Source organism: Pungitius pungitius, chromosome 2 (genome assembly GCF_949316345.1).
Source record: "Pungitius pungitius chromosome 2, fPunPun2.1, whole genome shotgun sequence".
NCBI lineage: Eukaryota > Metazoa > Chordata > Actinopteri > Perciformes > Gasterosteidae > Pungitius > Pungitius pungitius.
This window is the reverse complement of record NC_084901.1, coordinates 15,866,273-15,888,931: the sequence shown is the minus strand read 5'-3', so window position 1 is coordinate 15,888,931 and position 22,659 is coordinate 15,866,273. Positions and strand designations below refer to the sequence as shown.

At 50.0% G+C, this 22,659-nt stretch overlaps 1 protein-coding gene across 11 annotated transcripts in view; it reads left to right on the top strand.

Annotated features, from left to right (window-relative positions):
* The window catches only part of LOC119210142 (LIM and calponin homology domains-containing protein 1-like), a 47,288-nt gene that overhangs the window by 22,601 nt on the left and 2,028 nt on the right, over positions 1 to 22,659 (top strand). The window contains exons 1-25 of one of the 11 annotated variants that reach the window (XM_037459844.2): positions 240 to 321; positions 708 to 814; positions 2,054 to 2,084; positions 3,953 to 4,063; positions 5,383 to 5,581; positions 8,587 to 8,851; positions 11,288 to 11,560; positions 12,653 to 12,670; positions 14,288 to 14,423; positions 14,506 to 14,663; positions 14,774 to 15,230; positions 16,158 to 16,466; positions 16,584 to 16,668; positions 16,792 to 16,850; positions 16,937 to 17,045; positions 17,576 to 17,650; positions 18,075 to 18,103; positions 18,578 to 18,691; positions 20,138 to 20,230; positions 20,366 to 20,506; positions 20,627 to 20,724; positions 20,956 to 21,132; positions 21,651 to 21,746; positions 22,042 to 22,150; positions 22,428 to 22,530. In XM_037459844.2, coding sequence (XP_037315741.2) covers positions 4,055 to 4,063; positions 5,383 to 5,581; positions 8,587 to 8,851; positions 11,288 to 11,560; positions 12,653 to 12,670; positions 14,288 to 14,423; positions 14,506 to 14,663; positions 14,774 to 15,230; positions 16,158 to 16,466; positions 16,584 to 16,668; positions 16,792 to 16,850; positions 16,937 to 17,045; positions 17,576 to 17,650; positions 18,075 to 18,103; positions 18,578 to 18,691; positions 20,138 to 20,230; positions 20,366 to 20,506; positions 20,627 to 20,724; positions 20,956 to 21,132; positions 21,651 to 21,746; positions 22,042 to 22,150; positions 22,428 to 22,530 — 3,112 coding nt within the window. In that variant the 5' untranslated portion in view covers positions 240 to 321; positions 708 to 814; positions 2,054 to 2,084; positions 3,953 to 4,054. Of the gene's footprint in view, positions 1 to 239; positions 322 to 707; positions 815 to 2,053; positions 2,085 to 2,122; positions 2,514 to 3,952; positions 4,064 to 5,382; positions 5,582 to 8,586; positions 8,852 to 11,287; positions 11,561 to 12,652; positions 12,671 to 14,287; positions 14,424 to 14,505; positions 14,664 to 14,773; positions 15,231 to 16,157; positions 16,467 to 16,583; positions 16,669 to 16,791; positions 16,851 to 16,936; positions 17,046 to 17,575; positions 17,651 to 18,074; positions 18,104 to 18,577; positions 18,692 to 20,137; positions 20,231 to 20,365; positions 20,507 to 20,626; positions 20,725 to 20,955; positions 21,133 to 21,650; positions 21,747 to 22,041; positions 22,151 to 22,427; positions 22,531 to 22,659 lie in introns of those variants that run through there. The other 10 variants (XM_062560498.1, XM_037459840.2, XM_037459841.2 and 7 more) reach the window with 10 other exon arrangements.

Sequence of the window (22,659 nt, the reverse complement as noted above, 5' to 3'; positions counted from 1 at the left end):
GGGAGAGGTGGCGGGAGGGAGAGAGGGAGAGAGGGAAGGGCTTTGGCCCTCTGAACGATAGAGAGGCATAGACACAAAGAGAGAGAGAGAGAGAGAGAGAGAACCTGGGAACGGGAGAGGAGAGCCGGGCTCAGGTTCCACCCAACAAAGACTTTGTCAGAGAGGAGAGAGGGAGCACGACGGAGGCGATGGGGGAGAGGGGGAGAGTCGGGGAAGAAACAAAAGGGCGCAGAGTGAAAGTCGGAGGAATCTGAGAGGCGGCGTCCACTGAGCCCGCCGGGGGTTCCGCCTGCGTCCAACGGGCAGCCGGATTTTCATGCTGTAAAGAATCCCTAAAAGAGGACTCCTGACATCTACTGTTCTTCCGCACCGTGGTCCAACCGCTGTGTGTGTGTGTGTGTGTGTGTGTGTATGTGTGTGTGGACTCATGGGAAACCCCGCTGTGCATGAGGGCAAGTTGAGAGACTAATAAGGTTTTCATCAGGTTGATCTCAGTGAAGCTACAATGTTGGAGCTACTAGACGTACTAGAAGTTTTCCTCGTTGAAGTGTGTTTGCATGCGTTCATGAGCCGGACCTCATCTCCTTTGACACTGAACGATTGTAAATGAATCGGAGAGACTCGCGTTGCCTCCTGTCTCTGCCAACACCTTGTTGACGCTGATGATACTCAGTGTGTGTGTGTGTGTGTGTGTGTGTTTTGTGCAGGACAACCTCAGTGTGTTTCTGTGCGGCTGTGAGGAGTTGGGACTGAAAGGCTCCCAACTGTTTGACCCTGGAGACCTGCAGGACACGTCGACGCGCCCCACCGCCAAGTGAGTCTCACAACCTCCGTGTCCCCTTACTGCTCGGCGTGTGTGTGTGTGTGTAAGGACTTCTCTGTCAGTTGGCCTTCAGACCTTTTTGATACGGCAACATTTACGTGATGAATGAAGGCTTGTTTGTGACTGAGTGCTGTTGAAGACGAACACTCCAGCTGTGCCCTCGTAGATGATGTATGGTGTGTATCCCTGAGTGTGTGTGTGTGTGTGTGGGTGTCACTCTCTCGTTCACCCCTTGTCAGTCATTCTGCGCATCAGACAATCACCCAGTTCACAAACAACATAACTAACTGACTCGGAGTCAGTGGAGGTTTGTGTAGCCTTTGTCAGCTGAAGCAACAATACCAGATGTGTGTGACACAACTGGTCTCTGTCCAAAGACAACACTCGCCGAACTGAACCACAACTCCCACTTTGTTGCTTGGTAACAAAGGCGAGTGCATGCAGTTCTTAAGATGCACGTGTGTCACTGTGTGGCTGAAATATCACAAACAGATCCGTTTCCCAGGGAGTGAGAGAGGAGAGAACAGAGGAGCTTTGCTTCCATTCAGACGGATAGTTTGGAAACACTGTGAAAAATTGAAGAATTTTTATTACTTATTTTCGAATTTTCATCTCCGATTAGAGTTCATTTGTAGTAGTGGAAACAAACCAAATGTTTGTGTAAAGGCTTTTAATTCTCTCTACGACATTCCCCTTAGTTTTCTATATTTTTTTGTTATTGACTATTTCACTGGAATTGTACCAGTTTCACCTCCCCCCCCCTTCTGGAAGTTTCCTCTTCACAACACAAGTGCATATGCATTTTCTTTAAAACGCCTCATTCCGCTTCCCTTTTGCAAGATGCACGTGTTTCCATTTTGGCAACATCTGTGTCCCCTGATGTGATGTTTCTGCTCCTCACCTCCCTGTGACCACGTGGCGACCACATCTGTCTGCTCTGACTCTCTCCACTGGAGACGGACCGGTCCTTGTGCACGTTGTGTCGTGGAGTCCCCGTGTCAGACGCCGGCGAAAACAAATATGTCGTGAATTTGTTTCACCAAAGAAAAGCAGAAGAAGCTCGGACGGTGAAAGGCGAAAGCAGAGCGCGCCGTTCTCCTGCGTGGGGGCGTGTTCTTGTTGTTTTGCATTTACATACGTGGGAGTGCGGTTGCTTTTTAAGACTGTGTGTTATTTTTCTGTAAAATGTATTCCAATGCGTCTCTCCCCTTCTCTTTGTCTTTGTCTCAGGGGAAGTGACTGCAGCCGCAGGATCAAGAATGTAAGTGATGCCTCTGGACTACACTGCGATGGCTCCTTTGGTCCGTTATTTCCGTTATTTAGTCCTTCATCAGCATCTTCCCTCTGGTTTGGTTCTTCCCATCGTGCACGTTTCAGTAGTTCTTGTTCTAAATGTCCTTTCTTGAGCTCAAATACTCTTTTTTTTCTCCATAATGCTGCTTAAGAAGTAGAACACATAGTGCTAGCCCTTCCCACTGTGCAGTCTCTCTCTCTCTCTCTCTCTCTGGGATGCTGCTGTGCACTGTACATTATGTCGGGCTGCAGAGGGCACGGCGGCTCGTTTAGCCGACTGCACGCAGGGGCTCTCGAATGCACCCACCAGCTATGGATATGCTATGCTATGCTATGGATCTGCCCTGCAGGCTACGGACTAGGATCTGATAGCAGCTGTCTCTGCACACATTGAGAGGTGAAGGGAATGCAGTGGGAAGGTGTTGTTAGGTAGATTGGACGGTGAGGCACCAAGTGGGTATTGCATGAATAGCAGTGCAGGTGTGAACAAGAAGGGGTGACTGTGCATATGTGTGTTTGTGTGTGTGCGTGCATCTCCGTCACTGCTGTGTGCACTGTGTGTGCACTGTGCATGCGAGCCGTAGTGTGCACGTCACGTGTTTAGGTCGCAGGTGCCTTTTAGCAGGGTTTCTTCACTCCCTTGTGCATGCATCCCTTAATTGTGTTTACACACGAAACAAAGCGGCGGCTGCCGTTTTTTCTCCCCTGGAACCTCTTGGACAGGTCTCTGCACACCTACAGCTGTTTACATTTCTCTCCCTCAAACCGCCCCCCTGACATGTTGTCTTTGTTGAGGTTTAGTGAAGCGTGTCTGAAGCATTTGTTTCTGGTTCGGTTTTGGGATAATGAGGGATTTTAAGCGTACCAACTAAAACCCATTTGTTCTGTTAGTACAGAAGTAACAAACTGATGATTAGTGGCACTCTGTGGGGAAGCAGGAGGAAATATCCTGTTCATGTAATATACATACAGGTCGATGCCTTCTGCCAGAAGTCTTGATGTTTAAGTATAGTTCCGCTCTGTGATCTTTTGTTATTGTTGCTGTTTTTCTATTTTCTTTTTATAGCTTCAAAGACTAATTTCTGTGAGCTTCTCCTGGACGGCAGGCCGCTTCCATTATCCCTCTCTTCCAAGTGGGTTTGAACAGCGTCAGAGGCTGTTTACACCAACGGCACGACTGAAATAAACACATTAAGCCACGCTGAGCTCTCTTATCAAAGCAATCCCTGCACAGTGCCGGTTGACATGGACACGGCAAATATAGCACGAAAGGTGCCGCTGCGTCCTGCGTGTCAGACGTCCAGCCCCGAAGGGAGAAGGCCTCCTTTCCTTTGGGTTAAGAGCAAGAAGCAGGTGTGCGTCCTACTCGCCCTTCCACGGGGTCACCGCGTTGAAAGGAGCCGAGGTTTATCCTGGTATTTTATGCACTCAAGGCCAAGCCGGGCCAACGGGCCAATGTATATCATTGTGGGCCCCCCTGCAGGGAGGCCCGGCTATTAGGGGGAAAAGTGCCGGAGACCTGCGTCGGGGTCGCAAACCGTGGCTCGGTCTTTGGTGGAGGCTGGATTGCGAATAAAGAAATGAAGAAAGAATGAGAATTCTTTCCGATATGCTTCAGTCACAGCAGCTTTAATTCATTTCTCTGCAATATTCTCAGCCGGAAGAGCTGACTCGAGCTTCGATGACACAGGAAGCATTTGTTGTTTCTTTTTTTTCTAAATGGTATTCCTAATAAATCTGTGCATTCTGGTGGATACATCGACAGGCAAATGAACGCTCACTCTGATTGAGGAAAACCGTGAGGGACTGATGCCATTTCTCTTCCTTCCTCTGCAGGTTTTAATCACCATCTACTGGTTGGGTCGTGCTGCCAACGGCTGTGCCACTTACAACGGTCCCACGCTGGACCTGAAGGAGTTCGAGGGCCTGCTGTCACAGATGCGAAAGGTTGGGCCCCGTCCTGTTTGGTAGCGCGTGGGCCCCGAGAAACATCATACGAATCCGTATCTTTAAGCACAAGGGGCCGTTTAGTCAGTGGCTGCTGTTGTGTTAGAAATCTCCTAGCAACCGTCACAGGTATGAGGGATAGAGAGAGGCTGTGCTGCTCAGTACTAACACACACACACACACACTATACTGGGCCACTCCTTTTGAGATGCACTGGATAAGTGCATATTGGTGAAATGAGACCTCGGTTCTTGTGTCAATCATCTGGACGAGGTTTCACCGACACGGTAGCGTTCGCAGACCCTCAAGAACCGCGAAAAAAACAACGACCTGCTTGTAACCATGATGTCACCGCCTGTGCGATTTATTCCACAAGGTGACGTCCCTCTTTCTGTTCCACTAAACCGCCAGAACTCAGGCCAACTCGGCACAGTAACTTTCCCAGATGCTCGCACGTTGCCTCTGACCGAGATCGATAATGAAATAAGATCTGAACGTCAAGAAAAGGTCTTCAGCTGCAAAGTAAGCGGCTCACTTTTAATGGAACAAGCTGCAATTGAGTGTGCTCCCTTACTGTTATGTGCTGAGGATAAACGCATGATTTCAAGGATCATTTTGCAGATTTATGAAATAAAACCTTTACCACAGGTTTTTAATTTATTCGCCCTGGTTCTCAGGTGTCACACACTCTTACGCCCTGTCTCACGAGCTCCTGATCTCTCTCCTCTGTGTTTATTTGTGTCTGATAATCCCATTAAATACCTCTGTAAATACGTTCTGAAGACCACTGACCATCATGTGGAGTCTGTAGCCTACTTGATAATAAACCCACAATGAAAGCTTTAGAAATCAGGGAATTTAAAGTCCTGCAATCGTATGAAGTAGATTATCGGCGTGCCAACTTTCCAGACTGGTTTGTGGCACGCAGCAAAGAGGTATTTCGCTGAACAAAGCCTTTTTAGCTCTAAATACAGTACAACGGATCTCCAGCACAATGTCTGTGCTGCTTTGAAAGCGGTCGAAAAAAGAGTCGAGAGCATAACAGGCGGTGCAGGGTGAGGAAAGGCCTCTCCATTAGCTGCATGGACATGTCTCCAATGTGGACAATTGGACGGGGGGGGGGGGGGGGGGAAATCACTGAGGTGCATCGAGAGGGAATACACAGAGGAAAGAGAGCAATAAGTGGATGAATGAGGTTGATTTACAGTGAGATGTTGTATGGGGAAGAGATTCCTCGTGTCTTTTGACCTGGAAAAAATGTTTGTTTACATATTTTTTTTGCACAACACATTCTGCATCTCCCCTATGGCGTCGCTCAGGAGGCGGAGGAGGCGGAGAGCCCCGTACGCAGCATCCGGGACAGCGGCTACGTCGACTGCTGGGACTCTGAGCGCAGCGACTCTCTCTCCCCGCCGCGCCACGCCCGCCAGGACTCCTTCGACAGCCTGGACTCCTTCGGCTCGCGCTCGCGGCAGACCCCGTCGCCGGACGTCCCGCCCCCCCGCGACAGCAGCGATGGTGAGTGAACGGACGACCACCCCACCCACCCCCTCGCGGTCAGGGTCCACCACTCGACGAGAGCTGTGATGTGGTGGTCGGCATGACTACCGTTGACATTAAAGGTTTCAGTTTAGCTACAGTAAAGAACCCCGTGTTTTTGGGGGGGTTTAAAAATAGAGTTTGGCAGCATTTAAATAGTTTAAAATGTCCAGTCCACCATATGTTGTCATTGAAAGCTGTTCACTGCTACACTTTATTTGAATTTGACCCTTTTTTTCCTCCATTTTAAAGACAGCCTATAAAAGATTACAGATGTTGTCGTAATGTTCCTTTCATCTCGGAGGCCCTCGTTCCGTCTGACTGTTTTTTTTGTTTTCGAGGAAAGGACAGAAGGCCTCAGCCCCCCCTCCGCCAACCGTAGAACCAAATAAAACCCTCGCTGTTGAAAAGGCAGCAGTGACATTATGGCCTCAGATAACAGATTTGTTCCTGAGCTGTACATTATTGGCGTCAGATAGTCCGCCACGTCCAGATGGAGGGTCATTTAGACGGTGACGTTTCTAGATGTCATTGAACAGTCTGGAGAAACCCATCGCCGAGGTGAGGGATGATGTTTTTTCCTTTTTCCGCCTCCCTCAAAAGACCAAACTGCAAAGCTGCCACAAGCCACTAACACGTGTAACCCACAGCTGTTAGTCCCATTCCGAGGCCACCTCTGAAGCACAGTAACAGGCTCTTTCAGGATGGAAAAATGTACCAAATTGTTAACCCATTAAAAGAATGAAGACTTGGCCTAAAAATAAGCTTGGTAAAAAATCCCTCATTAAGACGGACCTCAGGAAACCCCATTGAAAACAATGCTTTTGACCTTTGCTAATGGTGCTACCCATCGAACCCATTTTCATTCATATCTTGAGGTGGGATGTGAAGGGAGCGTTTTCTGCTATCGAGGCAGACATCACATCAGGGTCCCGGGGGGAGACTTGAGAATAGAATAACAATGCAGCGATCGGCCAATCACAGGGAGCTCTGGGTCCAGAACAAGAGCACCTTTTTATTCACACAGGGTTTCCCCGCCCTGACCTATTTACCTTCTTTTTTTTGACAAAGCCCGTTCACTGTTCAGCTCTGTAAACTTGACTTCCTGAAAGCGACGCCATGTTGAGGGAGCGGTTCCGTTTGAGCCTCTAAACCCCCCCCCCCCCCTGCGGTGAATGAGGCGCTTTGTGCCTCCGCGGCAAAGAGCGACCGTTTCGTAATGAGAATGTGGATCAGCTCGTGTCCAGGGTGTGAAGGCCCTGCAGTTTCCTGACTCTGGAGGTGTACGAGTCCGGGATGGAGGGCAGGCTGGAACCAATAGTTCTCTCTGCAGACAATGCGTTGTAGTTCTCTGTCGATCCAAACCACACAGGGATGGAAGAATTTTACACACAGGGTCACCGCTACTGTGGAACCCCCATCTGACACACAGAGATAATAATAATAATAAAGAAGAAGCATTACATAACATTTAAGTTGCATCTCGACATAGAATTTGAATCTTCTCATGCAATAATGTTCATAATTAGTTTGAGCTTACAATATTTCTTATATATAGATCTTTGAAGTACGTGAATATCAAACATAATTTAGTCAGAGATGGAAGAATACTTGTAGCTTTAAGTGTACAGTATTATTGTTATTATTCACAACATTTAGCTTTAATCAGAAAATCACAATGCAAACTTAAATTACACTACTTTTCCATTTTCCAGATATTTATTTCAAAAGCTTACATGCTTACATTTTACTCAAATGACTTTAAAGAGAGTTAGATACTGTGTCCAAAGGCTCTGTTTCAGTATTTGGAGAATTAATTATCTACAGCTGCTATAATTTGCTGGGGCTGATGTTTAATTCGCAAAATGTAGATTTGTTTGCATCGTTGTGAAAAGAAATCCAAGTATAACAGATCCTGAAATGAAGCGGCTGTAAGAACCGAACTGTAGATTTAGTCCACATTCCATCTCAGTCTAGTCTTCGCTCTGCCTTGAGAGATCTGTCTCGTACAACGGGAGAAATCCAGAATACTACGCCCCAATGATTTGTCATTTATTTCCCTTTAATGCTATATGACAAAGTGGATGGAATCACCGTCACTCTTCATTTGTAACTCTCTTTGTGCATATTCAACTTCCCCCTCAGGGCTTTTACGCTTCTTGTGGTATTTCTGCATGTTGGCAGTTCCTGATTCCTAAATATATTTCTGTGAAGATCTTCCCAGATGTGCACGTCGCCCCGTGCGGACATGTGTGAGTCCTTAAGGATGGATGGATGAGGATGGTGAAGTCGCTCGGGTTTCCTTATTGAACTGCTGGTTGTCAGGAGTGCAGATACATAAAGGCCTCTCTCTCTCTCTATCGCGCTCTCTCTCTCAGACCTCATCCTGTCAATCACTTTGGACCACATGAAAAAAGTCCACTGATAAAAAGGGAGCTTTTTCTCAACTGTTTGCACTGAGAGACGCAGCTGCATCCACTTGTGTCGGGTCAGCAGGGCGGGGAGGATTTCACGCTTTTGATCCGAGTTGCAATTGTGGGTTTATATACTTGGAAAACACACACATACATGGAGTCATATTTTCAGTAAGCATACATCCAAAGGAGAGGGGAATGCCAGTAGCTCGCATGCTGAACATCTCAGAGAGGCGTTTGGGACGTCCAGCGAGGAAAGTCCTTGAGCGGTGCACTTCTGCAGCACCAGGTGTTTTAAAGGGCTAACGACGGATTTCAAAAGTGGAGCCCTGAATTAAGACTGCAGGAGCGGCACGATACAAATTTCCTGATGATTTATGTTTCTTAAAAACAGGCCGTCCTCCCGCTTGGGGTTTGATTTATGTTCCGATACTGGAGTGCGCTGCATATAATACCACCGGAAGAGCACTTTAATGTGAGCTTAAATGACATAACGACACTGAGACCAGTGGAAGAAATATTCGTTTTCTTCTAAAGATACGAATCCCGCCCCCCCCCTCCCTCAAACAGGCCGCGGCAGCGACTCCGAGTCCGACGGCCCCGCCCACCGGAAGATGCCGGACGTGCGCAAGGACGACATGTCGGCGCGGCGCACGTCCATCAGCGAGCCGCGCACCGCCGTGCCCTTCAACCAGTACCTGCCCAACAGGAGCAACCAGAGCGGCTACGTGCCGGCGCCGCTCCGCAGGAGGACGGGCGACGGAGAGGAGGGGGGCGCGGCGCGCAGGAGCTGCAGTACCGCCACCTCGCCTGTAGGGGGCGACGGGCCTTTCAGGTGAGAGTCGCTGGGAGGTCGGCGGAAGAGGATTCACACGCAGAGCTTTCTTCTTCTTTAAAACCTCTTTGAAACTTCTTGTTATTGTTTAAAATAATATACATAACTAATGTGACATGTTTTAGTTTAGTTAAATGAAGCGTGCAAAGAATGGACACGGTGGGATTTATGATTCACGGCGAATGGCAGATTAATGATCAAACCGTTGGTTGTTGATCTCTACGCGGTGTGAGCGATGCTGATGGAGGCCACGTGTGCGTTTTCATTGGCTCTGACTGGGACTGAAGCGAAAGTGTGAAATATGTTGCTTAGATGAGGCGGACTGACGTGTCATGGTCTTAATGGCAGCTATTGGTTGTCGGCAGTGGATTCTTTAAGGGGCTTTGATCTGTTGTCATCTGTGTGTGTTCAGGAGAGAGCGGCGTTCCTGTGCGTTTCACCCATTGTGTGTTGCTAGTGTTCGCCTGTATTCATTGATTTTTGCACTTGTTGTTTTTTTTCCTATCTCCATCCTTTGTGTCGTCTCATGTGTCCCAACTCCGACGTCACGGCGTCGTCCTCTCCCCCCCCCCCCTGCGTGTGTGTGAATGGCCCGACGTTAACAGTCCAAATGAGGTCCCTAGCTTAGACCACCCACCCGCAGAGTCCTCCGGACAGCCCCCCACCCCGCCCCCCCAAACTCAGGCACAGATCCCGATGGGGACCCGGACTAAAGAGGGCCGAGAGGAAGGGGAGCAGGCGGCCTCCGCACCTTGCGCTGAGATCCGGGGCGCGAGGAGGAGCAGTGAGCCGCTGGCCTGTAGCCCCCCCCGGCCCCACGCGGAGACCCCCGCGGAGGCCGTGACTCACCCGACGGTCGCCTCGAAGCAAAGGTTCTCACCTTGATTCTTTCGAGTCTTTCGTAACGCCCCAAATCAGCGGCCAAATTTCATTTTTATAAAGACAGTTGTGATTCTTATTCCCTTTTAAATGAACCCGATCCAAAAGATAATAGATTTTCTTTCTAATGATAACTTGTTACCTTTAAGTTCATTTAATCCATTAAAGTTTTTTTACAGGCTAGTGTTAATGCATTTGAGGGGTCAATGTGTCTAAATACTTTTCAGGGGGCAGCTATGTGAAGTCTCGAGGGACTTTATTCAAATTTGTGAAAATGTGGAAAATAAGCCGAGCATTTTGGAGTTATAAAGAGTGAAGCAGCCCGATAACAGAACAGAATCACAGATCACGCAGTCGATGGTCGGAAGAAATGCTCGGAATGAGAAAATATTATGTTTCCTTTCCTGTTCTGCTGAACCAGTGGAGAGTTATTTGTTTCTTGAAGGCTCTTATTGCAGCAGAATCTTTGCTGTGCTTTGCAGCCTTACCAGAGGAATATTAGTGTGTTTTTGCCCCTCAATTGCGAACAAATGGGCAGCTCACCGGGCCAATGTCCCGGGTTAAATCGGGGTCATCCACATATTTCGGTTTTCATCCTTTTCACAGCTGGTATTTCCATTGATCCCCTTTTCCTCAGTGGCGTCACCAGATCATCATCATCTCCAATGCCGTTCTCATCCAGAGCCTCAGAGCAGTGGCTCAGCAAGAGGTTCAGGGCTCATTGAGACGTGGAGATCAAACAGTTTTCAATGCTGGGTGTCTACCACCAGCAGCAGCAAGGGGGGGGGGGGGGGGTCACACGCGTGCGCTTGGCGTCAGATTGGCAGGGTGAGGGTCGCTTCGTCTCTCTCTCACAAGCTTCAGCGCTCGTTCCGCCGTGATTTCTCGGTCGATTCATTCGCAGTCCGGCCGCTAGTTTCCATCCCTTATATTTGGCACAGATGTGATGGATTGGATCGGATTTTCGAGGGAACGAAGAGAAGGCTGAAAGGAAAGCAGACTTTTGTGCAGCTGCGTTCCAAGAAAAAGGGGGATTTCTAGGATGTTTTGAAAAGGGCTTTGACATCGGCTCGTTTTGGGTTGATAACAGCTTGCATTTTTCAACAAGAGAGCCGAGGCCGGAATTTCTGTGTTCAAGCTTTGCCAGGAGTTGCATTTAAGAATGTGCTGAACGGCGTGCACCCAAAAGCCCGTTCCCAGGGAGCTGGGACATGCGGCCCACCCTCAGGATGTGAGGAAATGAGGCCTTCTTCCTTCCGTGACCCTGAGCAGAGCGGGATTGCAGCGCCTTCTCTCCCCGCAATGCATCCTGGGGATTTACAGGCCGATAATAACCCTTTCAGAAAGTGGCCCGTTCATCACAGGACGTGTTCAGCTTTTGGCTTCGTGACACCTCCTTGTTTTTCACATCCAGCCCTCGCAGAAGGGATTTGTGAGCATGCTACGATGTTGTTTGCTTTTTTTCTCTCTTGATTTTCCCCCGTCGAACAAAACTCCACTTTGGAACGTCTGATGAAACGGCGGCGGAGCGTTTCAGTTTCCTTTTGCTCTCTGCAGTTCTCCGGCTCGCTCGTGCTCAGAGGAACTCTTCCACCACCCGGCGGCAAGCGCCGCGACGGCCGCCGCGAGCCGCGCCGTCGCCTCCGAGAAACCCCCGCCGAGCGCGGCCCCCTCCAAACAACTCGCCACCCCGGGCCCCGCCCACTTCCTTCCCGTGCCCGACGCCACGCCGATGGCTGGCGAAACGGGCCGACGGAAGGGGCGGGCGCTGAGCGAAAGCGACGACCCGCAAAGAGGAAGCACCTGGTTGGACGGCGGCCTTGCAGCAACGTGAGCCCCCCCCCACTTCCCCCCCCCTCCTCCTCCAGCTACTAATGATTTCCAAACCACGTTGAACTAAAGCTAAACAATTCATCTGTAACATCAAGGAATCTACACATTTTGAATCTCAGCATGTGACCTCTGACCTCAATGCTGCTGCCTGGATGACTTCACTCTCAACATTGCATGACCTTTTTATTTGAATGTGCTTGTCTGAGAAGCTTGTAAGGAGAAGCATGGAAACCTTTCGGTTGAGAGAATTGGATGAGAAGAAGAATGTGATTTTTGATGAAATGCGCATCATTTTAATTAATGTTAATTATGGAATAACCGCAATGGACACTGAAATAAATTTGACACAATTTAAATCCACGTCATTTGGCAAGAAATTGGTCATGCCAACCAATCAATCCCTGACCGTTCCAATGCATGCCAGTGAAATACAAGTTCTCCCAGACCGACGTCTTTCTACCAAACATGGTACGGCGAGGAGACGTTTTATACATCATCCCAAGCAGTCGCTCTGCTCTCGATTCAGCAACGCCTCCCTTAATTTTCTCTCCTTGTTCTCTATGTGGTGAGAAACCACAGGCCACGCTGTCTCTCACGCGACCTCCAACATCACACAGGCCGCTGCTTTCAGACTGTGTGTGAAGTTGAAGTTGAGGCCAAACCCACAACTGTCTCTCCCCCCCCCCCCCCCCCATGTTCCTCCTTGCTGTCTGATGAAAGATGCGCGCGCTGCATGTGCGCGCTGGGGCAGTAGACTTGTCTTTTGCAATGCTCTGGCTGTGACACGGAGTAGACTGCCCCCTGGTGCTTGATTTGAGGATGACAACTGTGAGGAGATGCAAACCAAGCTGGCACACTTTTGCAAAACAATACTGATGAGCCAGTGTCGTCCCAGTATCGACCCATTCGTCACCTGTGATCACTGCGCAGCACGCCACCCACCAGATATCAAACACCCCATCACTGGGTTTTGATGCTCTTGTGGGTAAATTACATGTTTTTCTGCTGTTTGCTTGTATTCATTTGTGATTGTGATTGTCTCTCTTTCTCTCTCTTCCTCCTCCCCCCCCCTCCATGCCGCACACATAGTGTGTCATGTGACCCACAGTAAGTTGTCCATTTGCACCCTGAGGCTCAGCTGCCTGGCTGCTCCGCATTGCAAAACAAGGATCTCTCAATAAGTCATTCAGTCACGAATGGAGTTTTTGAATTGGCTTTTTCTTCATGCAAGTGGGAAAAATTGGTTAAAGTAATTTAAGGAAACCTTAGTGAATTCAGTGGCAATATTTTGTGCCAGTTTGTAATGACTTTGTTTGACTATTATTCTTTATTCCGGAATGCCTGATAGCAAAAACACTTTTTATGTCTCATTTTTCTTTTAATCTTGTTTTTTGGTCTGAACAACTGAAAAAACTATAATCTTTTTATGCTCCATAAAAATCATGTGTGTTGTTGTAATACTCAGATTGACCACTAGGACTGTAGTGCATCACTTGCATGTTCCTAATTGGCCTAGCTGCATTCATGCACGTTGGATATGAACCTTGTGTTATGAGTGCTAGGAGAATATTAAATATTATTATTTATTTTAACATTTATTTTAATCTGTAATTACGTTAAAAACACAAACGTTTAAAAATTGAATCCCTAATATCAATTATCTTGCCAGACTTAAGGCAAAATTTGACAATCCGGAGAATCAATTTGGATCTGGAGGTAAATGTCTGGTCCATTGTCTTCCAGGTTTACACAGATGGTTTCATTTGAACGTAAAACAATAACGTCTTAAATTAAGCAGATTTTTCCTGCTTGCATCACTCAAATTGAAATAAGTCAAATGACGTGGACGGTTTTGGCTCTGCGCCGGCACACCATTCGCCTGATGCTTAACGCCGGACCTGCAAAACGATCCCCCTGTGGAGAGGACTTACTAAACTGTGTCGTTCGTGCTTCTACCAGCTGCATGTTAAACGCAACCATTTCAGTCTCCCAGCCATCCCCTACCAATCACATCATCATGGAGACGTCCTTTTTCATGGGAAAAGTGCAGCTTTTTGTGAGGCAGGAGAGATGAATCGACCCAGGAGATGACTCGGATGCCTTGTTTTTATTATTTGGAAGAGCCGTTTTGTACGTCTAAAAAAGCATTTCAACATCTCTTTTCTTGAAGAATTGAAAATGTACACCCTTATGAATATCAGTATTTTTGATATTGAACAACTATCGACTATTATCTCACTCATGACTTTGGGATGAGCTGCCTGCTCCAAAGCAAAAAGCTGCTCTTCTCTGGATGCTCACTGAACATCTGTATTGATGCCAAAGGGCCTCAGTGGTCTCACGCACGTCATCTTAACCTCTCAATGCGACGCATGCCGCGTTATAACAAATGTTGCAATGGGATCATATATTTCTTTATGTTGCATCCGTTTTCAATGTTGAGCAAGATTCAATTCACATGGTTTTTATTGGACGCATTGTTTTCGGTATCCGTCCTGAGCCGTTGGTTACAGGTTATTCTCTTTTAATTTTGTAAATGATGGATTGTCGCAAAGTGAGCAGTTTTATACTGATGACGAGTGTATTTTACTTTACTATTGACACGAGTGTATGAAACGCATAAAGCCGGGGTTTTACAAAACCCACTAAACCCACCCTAGAAATGATGAGATGATGTCAGCCCATCTTTTTCAGCTGTCTCTCTTTCTCCTTCCTCCTCCTCAGAAGTGTGAGCATGGTCGACATGCGCGGCGAGGAGGAGGCGGCGGCGGCGGCGCTGCAGCCTCACAGTCAGGCCCGCCACGAGCTGATGCACGACCAGTACAACCGGATGAAGGAGGAGGACGACCACTGGCAGGACGTGAGCGCCTCCGCCTTCTCCCGCCGCCGCGTTTCTTTAAAGTAACGCGTGTAAAACTCCTCCAATGTGTTTTGCGTGTCAGGACCTGGCGCGATGGAAGAATCGCCGGAGGAGCATCTCCCAGGACCTGATCAAGAAGGAGGAGGAGAGGAAGATGATGGAGCAGTTGATGACTGGAGGAACGTGTACCTCCCAGAGGAGGAGAAGCATCAAGACGTACCGGGAGATAGTGGAGGAAAAGTAGGGGAAATGCACACAAATAGGATGTTTTGTTTGAGGAGATAATAAGAGAGAGTGGGTTGCCTTTTAATTCATTGTGTCCCTCCTCTACCTCCTTTGCCCTTGGTCAGGGAGCGCCGCGAGGGAGAGCTGCGCGACGCGTACAAGAGAGCCCGGAGCCAGGAGGAGGCCTCGCTCATCCTGCAGCGCTACGCCCAGCGCTTCTCCATCAGCGAAGCCGCCCTGGAGCGCCTCCAGCTGCCGAAGCTCCTGGACCGCAGCGTGTCGGCCGACCCGTCCGTCCCGCTGTCCGTCTCCCCGGCGACCCCGGACCCCCTCGACGGCGACCCCGACGGGCCCATGAAGTATCTGCGCCAGCGCTCCGCCCCGGCGCCCAAGTTCACCTCCACGCTGGAGGCGCGGGTCGAGGAGTTCCCCAAAGAGCCGGCGCACCAGCAGCCCCAGATCCGCTCGCGCTCCTCGGAGCCGCCGTCCAGCAGGACGCTGTCGCCCAAAGCGGTGCCCTTGCTGACGCCCAGGGGTTACTCCCCGGCCCGGCCCACGGCCGGCGGGCCGCGGCCCAGCAAGGTGGGACTGACTCTTCTCGTCATCTCCCCTCTTACCCACAGGTTCCTAACTGGCGGTGACTTCATGCAAACCAGTAATAGTTTAAAGGTGTTGAGTGGAGCTGACCACTTTGCATGTGTGGGGGGGGGGGTTCCCACTGGTGGGTGAATTCCCCTGCAGATCTCTTTGCCACTTACATCGGGATGCCACAGCGCCGCCCTGGTGATGAGATGGCTGGTTTCTAGGGAAACAAGTGACTACCCCCCCCCCCCCCCCTCACATAGAAAGCATGTCATGTTTCAATTTAGCTCAAAGTACTCTCAACAGGATCCATTTACTTGGAAAGTTCTTTTCCTAATGGGAATATTGCAAATGAGATCTTGTGTTTTGGTGTGGCAGGGAGGAAGGGGGGGGGCGGTATAGGGGCAGACCGGACCAAGCGGAGCCCGGGCCCTGAATGAAGCTCTCTGTTCCCTATTGACTTAAGACGTTGACAAGTAGGGCCCTCTCAATGTGGAGTGGGCTCCGGGGCGGACAAAGAGCACCCACACAGAGGGATGAGGGGGTGGGGGTTGTCGCAGGGGGGGGGCGCTAGACTGGGAGTCTACATTCAGCCAACTCCTCCACTGTGTCTTAAGTTACGGCTCACTAGGAGCTCCTCACACATGCATCAGTGCCCCTTTGTCGCTGGGAACCAGATGAATAGCTAATAACGGACGGAGATGAGAGGCCGGTGATGACCGCAAACGAGGGCACTGGGTTCGCAGGCTTTTGGGTTCGTCCTCATTTCTGCACATTTTTACAACCAGTGGTTCCCCCCCCGCGAAGTCGTGTTCCAATACACTCACATTTTGATTAATAAATAATACAAATCCTGGCAGAGAAAATGTATCCTGTCTGGACTATTTCCAAAGCATCCCCAGTATTAAACAGCGTTGTCCCCTCCAGGCGGGGGCTATGCTCCGAGTCAACGGCGACGTCGGAAGTGACGGCGCTCCCGCCGCGCCCGAGAGTCGAGGAAGCGACTCCCCCCCGGACTTCCGGGCGTCCCCTTCCCAAACCGCCGGCAGCCCCGAGGCGGACGCAGCCTCCTCCCCCGCGGCCTCCCCGCTGCCCCCCTCGACCCGAGGAGCGGACCCCGCGGCGACAGAGGGGGCCCGAGGCGGCTCGGCACTGACTCCCGAGGACGTCCCGGGGGGACGAGTCAACGCCACCCGACATCCAACGCCGCCCGGCCGGCCCACCTCGCTCCCATCGGTCAGGATGAGGATGGTCTTCATGCTTTTACCTCGCCTCGGCCGCACATGCCTCTCGCTCTCAGGCTTGTCGGATGTGTTGTGTTCTTCTTTTGAAAACCCTCTGTGATGCGTGCAGGAGCTGCAGAAGCCAGAGGACGGCCTCGGGGGGGCCGGACGTCGGCCACCAGCGGCTCCAGAGGAGGAGAGGTCAAATGCTGCAGGTGTGAGCGGCGCGTTGAGTCGATCGTGTCGTCGTCCCTCGGGGATTGTTGTCATTTGAACTGGAAGTAATGGAAGACACTGACGGATAAAACTCTGGTGTGTGTGTGTGTGTGTGTTGTCAGAAGCCCGTCCCTCCAGCGTCGTCCAATCGGGAGTCACCGCAAAGCAGGTGGCTTTACAGGTGAGGCTTCATCCCAGACAAGGGCGCATCTGACTGAACAATTCGCCCCTGTACGTCCTGCAGACAATCTTTGCGTCTCCCTGCAGGAGAGTGTCCCCAGGTCCCAGGAGTCCTCGCGGAGAAGAGAGAATGTCCCGAGCTTAGCTTCTCCGGGGTCGTTTGAGTGCCCCTCCCCTGCCAGGGACACGGCAGCCGGTGAGTGAACTCTTTGCATCCACGTAGCAAGCCAGCGGCTTCTCTCCATGCATCTCATCTTGGTTTCTGGGTTTGATTAATCCTCCTGGCTGGCCTTTCTTCTCCTTTCGCCTGTCAGCGCGGTTCTCTTTCCTTTTTGGGCTTTACTGCTGTGTGGGATTTGTTATCAACCTGCATAAACTCCTGCTTTATCATTTGTAATCCGCTTGACAGGCAAATATATTGAATTGAGACTTACTCTAAACTACCCTGTTCACCTTTCCGATGTAGATGGATTTAAAAGCTAGTGACCCAATAAAAAGATGCATTGAAGAGGTTCAATATTATCTCATCATCAGACAGTCTAATAAACGCACTGCATTATTTTTTATTGCCTTTATTTTGATTTTTTTTTATGGAAAACACTTTTAACTTGTTCCCTATTTGTTTACCCGAACTATCTGTTCACTCCCTTCCCTCCCTCCCTCCCCGCTTTCCTTTCCTTCCACTCGCATCCTTTTTTTTTCTTTCTTTTTTTCACTTGGCTATAGAGTTTGCAAACAGTGTCAGGTCTCCGTTGGCAACCAGCAACCCTAAGTTACGGCGGGAGTTCTTCGTGCCGCCAGGTAAACCCCTTCATTCACCAGAGGAGCTCAGTGGAGGAGGGTGGGGTGGGGGGGGTGTTTACCTGACCTTTTGGCACGGGCGATACAATGGTCCCTCGTTTTCCCGGAATTTGCCCATAGAAATGGATTCAAATGGACCCTGTGGTCGAAAGTCCCGGTCGGACCATAGATTTTAGAAAATGTGTAGCTTTCCACATCAAAACCCAAAGACGAAATATCAGCGGTGTTCACTGTCGCTCTCGGTGGATCAATCCCTCGCTTTGTTTTCCTCCATCAGCGTCTCCACCGCTAAAGGCTGTCAAACCAGCACTCAGTGCTTCATTAAACGGAAGATTTGTCCCATCCGAAAGGCTTTTGGTTTCATGGCGTGTTTGTTTTAAATTGTAAATTCAACTAATGTTCCCCCGTCACGTTTCCTCCACAGAAGAGCTGGATAAGGATCGTCGAGGAAACGTGAGTAAAAAAAGTGCCACCTGACAACATTACACGCCCCCCCCCCTCCCTTCTACCGCTTCTCATCTGGCTCCACCCCCCGGGTCACAGAGGTGGAGCTCAGCATGCCGTGTGTACTCACACACAGCTTTCCGCGCAGCAGGCCAGATGAGGACGCAGTAGAAAAAACTGCTTTAGTTTGAGCTCATCTCGCTCTCTTTCTCTGTCTTCTCTCTCCTTAGTAGGGATCCTTTGGCTAGCATTGGAGTAGTGCTGTTGTGGTAGACCAACTCTTTCTGTCTCCTCCCTTCCCTTCTTCTCTTCCTGTGGTGGATGTGTGAACGCATTTGTGTGTACATGCGTGTGTGTGTGTGTGTGTGTGTGTGTGTGTGAGTGGTCAGTTTGTCGGTAACCGTGAATGTGTGCATGAATATGTATGTGCCGTGTGTATTTGTGCATGTTGTTTATGTACTTGTGTGTGTGTGGGTCTACCAGGTGCCCGTCCCGGTGTTGCCCCAGGCCAGGCGGGGTGACCGCTGGTCTTGGGACCCGGACGGTGAGCGAAAGCGTCAGGAAAGGTGGCAGCAGGAGCAGGAGCGCATGCTGCAGGTACACAGAATCCCTCACAGGGCAAAGCACGAGGCGTATGAGGTCTGGGGACCACTTACGTGTGGCGCTTAGGGGGTGGAGCACGCCACCATCACCGTGACGACTAGGCACAAGGAGGACTTTTGGTTGAACCCAGTTCAAAAATATAACCGGGAAATCCATGTTTGAGGTGTTAATCTCTCTGTCATTATAGATCCCTGCATGGTAGATACGTGTTATTCTAACACACGGCTGACCTTCAAAGCTCAACCATGAAGTTTGGCAAAATGCAGGCGTATACAGGATAGTTAAGATTACTTGTTTTTTCTAATGAGACATGGCGTAAGCATTGTGTCTCATTAATACGTCTTGATTAGTTGAGTAGCAGAGAGATTTAAAAAAAGATGTGTCTGCTTTTAACTGAGCTGTCTTCACAAACATCCAGGTTTTTTTGTTTTTTTGGCGAGGCAGGTCCAAAACTACCAAAAACCTTTTTATCAGATAATGTAGTTACAATCTCAATGGCTAAGGGCACCAACTGGGATACTTTACTGTTCTCCGTACTGTGAGTCATGCAGTGGCTCAGGAAGCTGCAACGTGACCCATCAGATGGATTCACCACATTTCATTGCTCATTGCTGTTCACATCGAGCCGACGCTCCCCCACAGATGCACACTTTGACCACTAGGGGGCGTTGGTGTGCAGCCTAAGAGCCTCCGGTGTGCTTCCACCTGCTCACCGTCTCCATCTCATGCGCGCAGACAGGCTGCTGCTGCTGCTGCTGCTGCTGCTGCTGCATCTCAGGTCCACGTGTTGTTCCGACCTGTGAAGGGTTCAGTGATGCCCCTCGACGTGCTGCACTCATCTGCGGTGTCATCTTTTTATATAATGAACCAGTGATGAGGACACATATCTGGTTGTTTGGGATGAGATGCGCTGAATTGGATGGATGTCCGTGTGGTGCATCGACGTGCTCGTTCCTTCTGTGTTTTCCCCGTGCTTTGATCCGTCATCTGTCCTGCTCATGTCACTTTATCCAACGTGAGGTTCCTCCATAATTCTAAAAAGAGTGAAAATCTATTCTGATGATGGTTTGGCTCATCTGGAATATTGGAAAGAATGCTGAAAGATTGTTCAAATGAATATTTTGTGGGAACCTCTGCATGCGCTACTTTGTCCACAGTAACTACTTTTGCCCTTTTTGGCTTTCTTTTCATTCCTAACAAGCAGGTCCTGAACACAGGAGTAGCCTTCGCTCCATCCCTTTAAGTCAATTTCTTAAATACATAAATGATTTGTCAAGTGTTACGGCAAGAAGTGGAGGTCTTTGTCAAATTAAGCAGTCCGCCCTGTCGATGCCAGATAAGTCTGCGCGTCACTTTGTGTCGACCGGCGCGTCGCCTCAGTGTCTGTCTCTGCGTCGAGGCTCCGTGCTGCGTGTCATGTGTCTGTTGCCATGGTGACAGGAGAAGTACCGGCGCGAGCAGGAGAAGCTGAAGGAGGAGTGGGAGAAAGCCCAGAGGGAGGTGGCGGAGGAGGAGAGGAGGTACCACGAGGAGGTGCGTGCATGTTTGAGCTATACATGTCGTGCCTGTGATGTATAAAATGTGTGTTATTTTCTCAACCCGTTGTGGTACTTTGTGTGTCGTTGTTGTTGTTTTTTAAACACTCACCCAACCCTCCCATCACAACAGGAGCGTAGGATACTGGAGGAAACTGTGGCGCCTCTGACTCCCCGGCCCCCGGCCCAGCCCTCCCCCGGCCGAGGAGACGTCCCCTGCACCCCGGAGCTCCGGGGCCCCTCCGACTGGGAGCGCGAGCAGGAGCTGCTGGAGGTGAGTGGCTGATTGATTATAGTCTGGTAGAATGCAGAATGCCACCAGAGGGGCCGCGGCGTTCCTCTCCCCCCCCCCCCGCTCTGCTAACTGTGCCCTGTGTGTGATTGGACAACGCAGAGGGAGAGCTCAGAGGGCGCGGAATGGAGACGCGGGGACAGCGGCCGGACCAGTGACATCAGCTCCGCCGCCGCCGACGGCGTGGAAACGGCCAGAAGGTTGGCTGCTCGACCCCAAAGTGATGACTGTTGTGTTCATGACTTTTGTTGCTTGAGATGCCGATTTGTGCAACAACGTTGTTGATGATGAAGTAGAAATGAAATGTCACATACGCCATGAGTGTTCATGTGACGAGGGCCGTTGCACTGCGGGGTCCACGCTGTGCATTTCAGTGGGACAACAGAGAATGTAATCAATACGACGGTCCACGCGGCGTTTCTGATCCTCAGCCCGGAGAGTCGGAGCGGCGGCGGCCAGGCGGAGACGCTCGGTCACGGCCTGCAGAACGGACAGAAACGTCCCGCCGCGTCCACCAAAACGTCCACCAAAACGTCCGCTCCGGTGAAGAAACAAGAAGAGGCTTCAGCGGGCAGAGACAAGCCCGACCGGCCCGAAGGAGACAGGAGGTGTGTGTGTGTGTGTGTGTGTGTGTGTGTTGTACAGCCATTGAACACATCTCTATTATGCAGAATGTCCTTTAAAGCTTCGTGTCGGGGTGTAAGACACAAATAAGAACTGGTTACTACACCAGGATGTATGAGCTACTGTCACAACAGAGAACATCTACATATTGAATAGTGATTTAAAAAGAAGGTTCAGTGGCTGGGAGACATTAATACATTGATTTCAGATTTTTTTTTTAACATTATTTTCATTTCAAACATTACTTAATTTCCTCACATTACTTCTTCTTTTTGAAAGAATTCCTCTAAAGATCGATTAGATTGCATTCCTTTCAGAGTCCTAACCTGTTAGTCAGTATCACATAACTGGTGCTCTTTGAAGAACAAGGTAAGTCTGAGCCGTGCGGTTTGTTCTGGCTCTGATTTGTTCGTGTCAGAACCTGGCAGCCAATAGAATCGCGTTATCTGTGAGTCGTCATCATCATCATCATCATCATCCTCATGTTGCTGTCCATTTCCAGGAGTGGTCCCATTGATAACAACATGTGCCGCAGCTCATCAAAAAAGCCTGCAGCATGTCCACCGCCTCCAGACGCGGTGCTGCCAGCACCCAACAGGTACCGCATCCCCAACAGGGGGGCGGGGCTTACTTTCTGCCCTGTCATTGTCCGCTTTTCATCTCTCACTCGTCTCATGTAGCACTGCAGCAAGGACCCGTGAATGCAATGTGAATTTCAATACAACACAAGGCAACCGGTGTCTTCTTTAATGATTTTAAATAGAAGCCGTCAGATTGTTCTTTGGGTTTTAACTTTGCAAACATTCAGTTTTAACACAGCAGCTGACACGTGAGAAGCTTATTCCTATTGTCGGGTGTTCTGTCCTTCCTCCTCCTCCTCCTCCCTCCTGCAGGTCCGTCAGTGGGAAGAAGCTGTGCTCCAGCTGTGGGCAGCCTTTGGGGAAGGGGGCGGCCATGATCATAGAGACCCTCAGGCTTTACTTCCACATCCACTGCTTCAAGGTCGGTTGTGTCGATCCGCACCGTTTGACTGGCATGTTTACGTCGTGACTGATCAGTCACCAGAGCACCGAATGTGTATTAATCCGCAGCTGAAAATAGTCCCGCCTGCAAATGTGCTGTTTGAATTTTTCACATAACGCCTGTGCTGCAAGTTCCTCGAATTAATCAAATGGAGTCAAACACTGTTAAAGACGACCTCTTCAGTGAGAACCGCCTCAAGTGTCTCAAAAACGTGGTATTGACCCCCCCCCCCCCCCCCCCCCCCCCCTCTCACCAGTGCGGTGTGTGTCACGGACAGTTAGGGGACACGACCACGGGGACGGACGTCCGGATCAGAAACGGCCTCCTGAACTGCCACCAGTGCTACATCCGCTCCCGCTGTGAGTCCATCTACCCGAATCATTGATGAATGCCCCCCCCCTCCCCCAAACCTCAACCCCCCCCACCATCCAGAATGTCTAAAACACACAAGCGCCACAAATAAGAGGATGACTTTACTGTTACGTAAT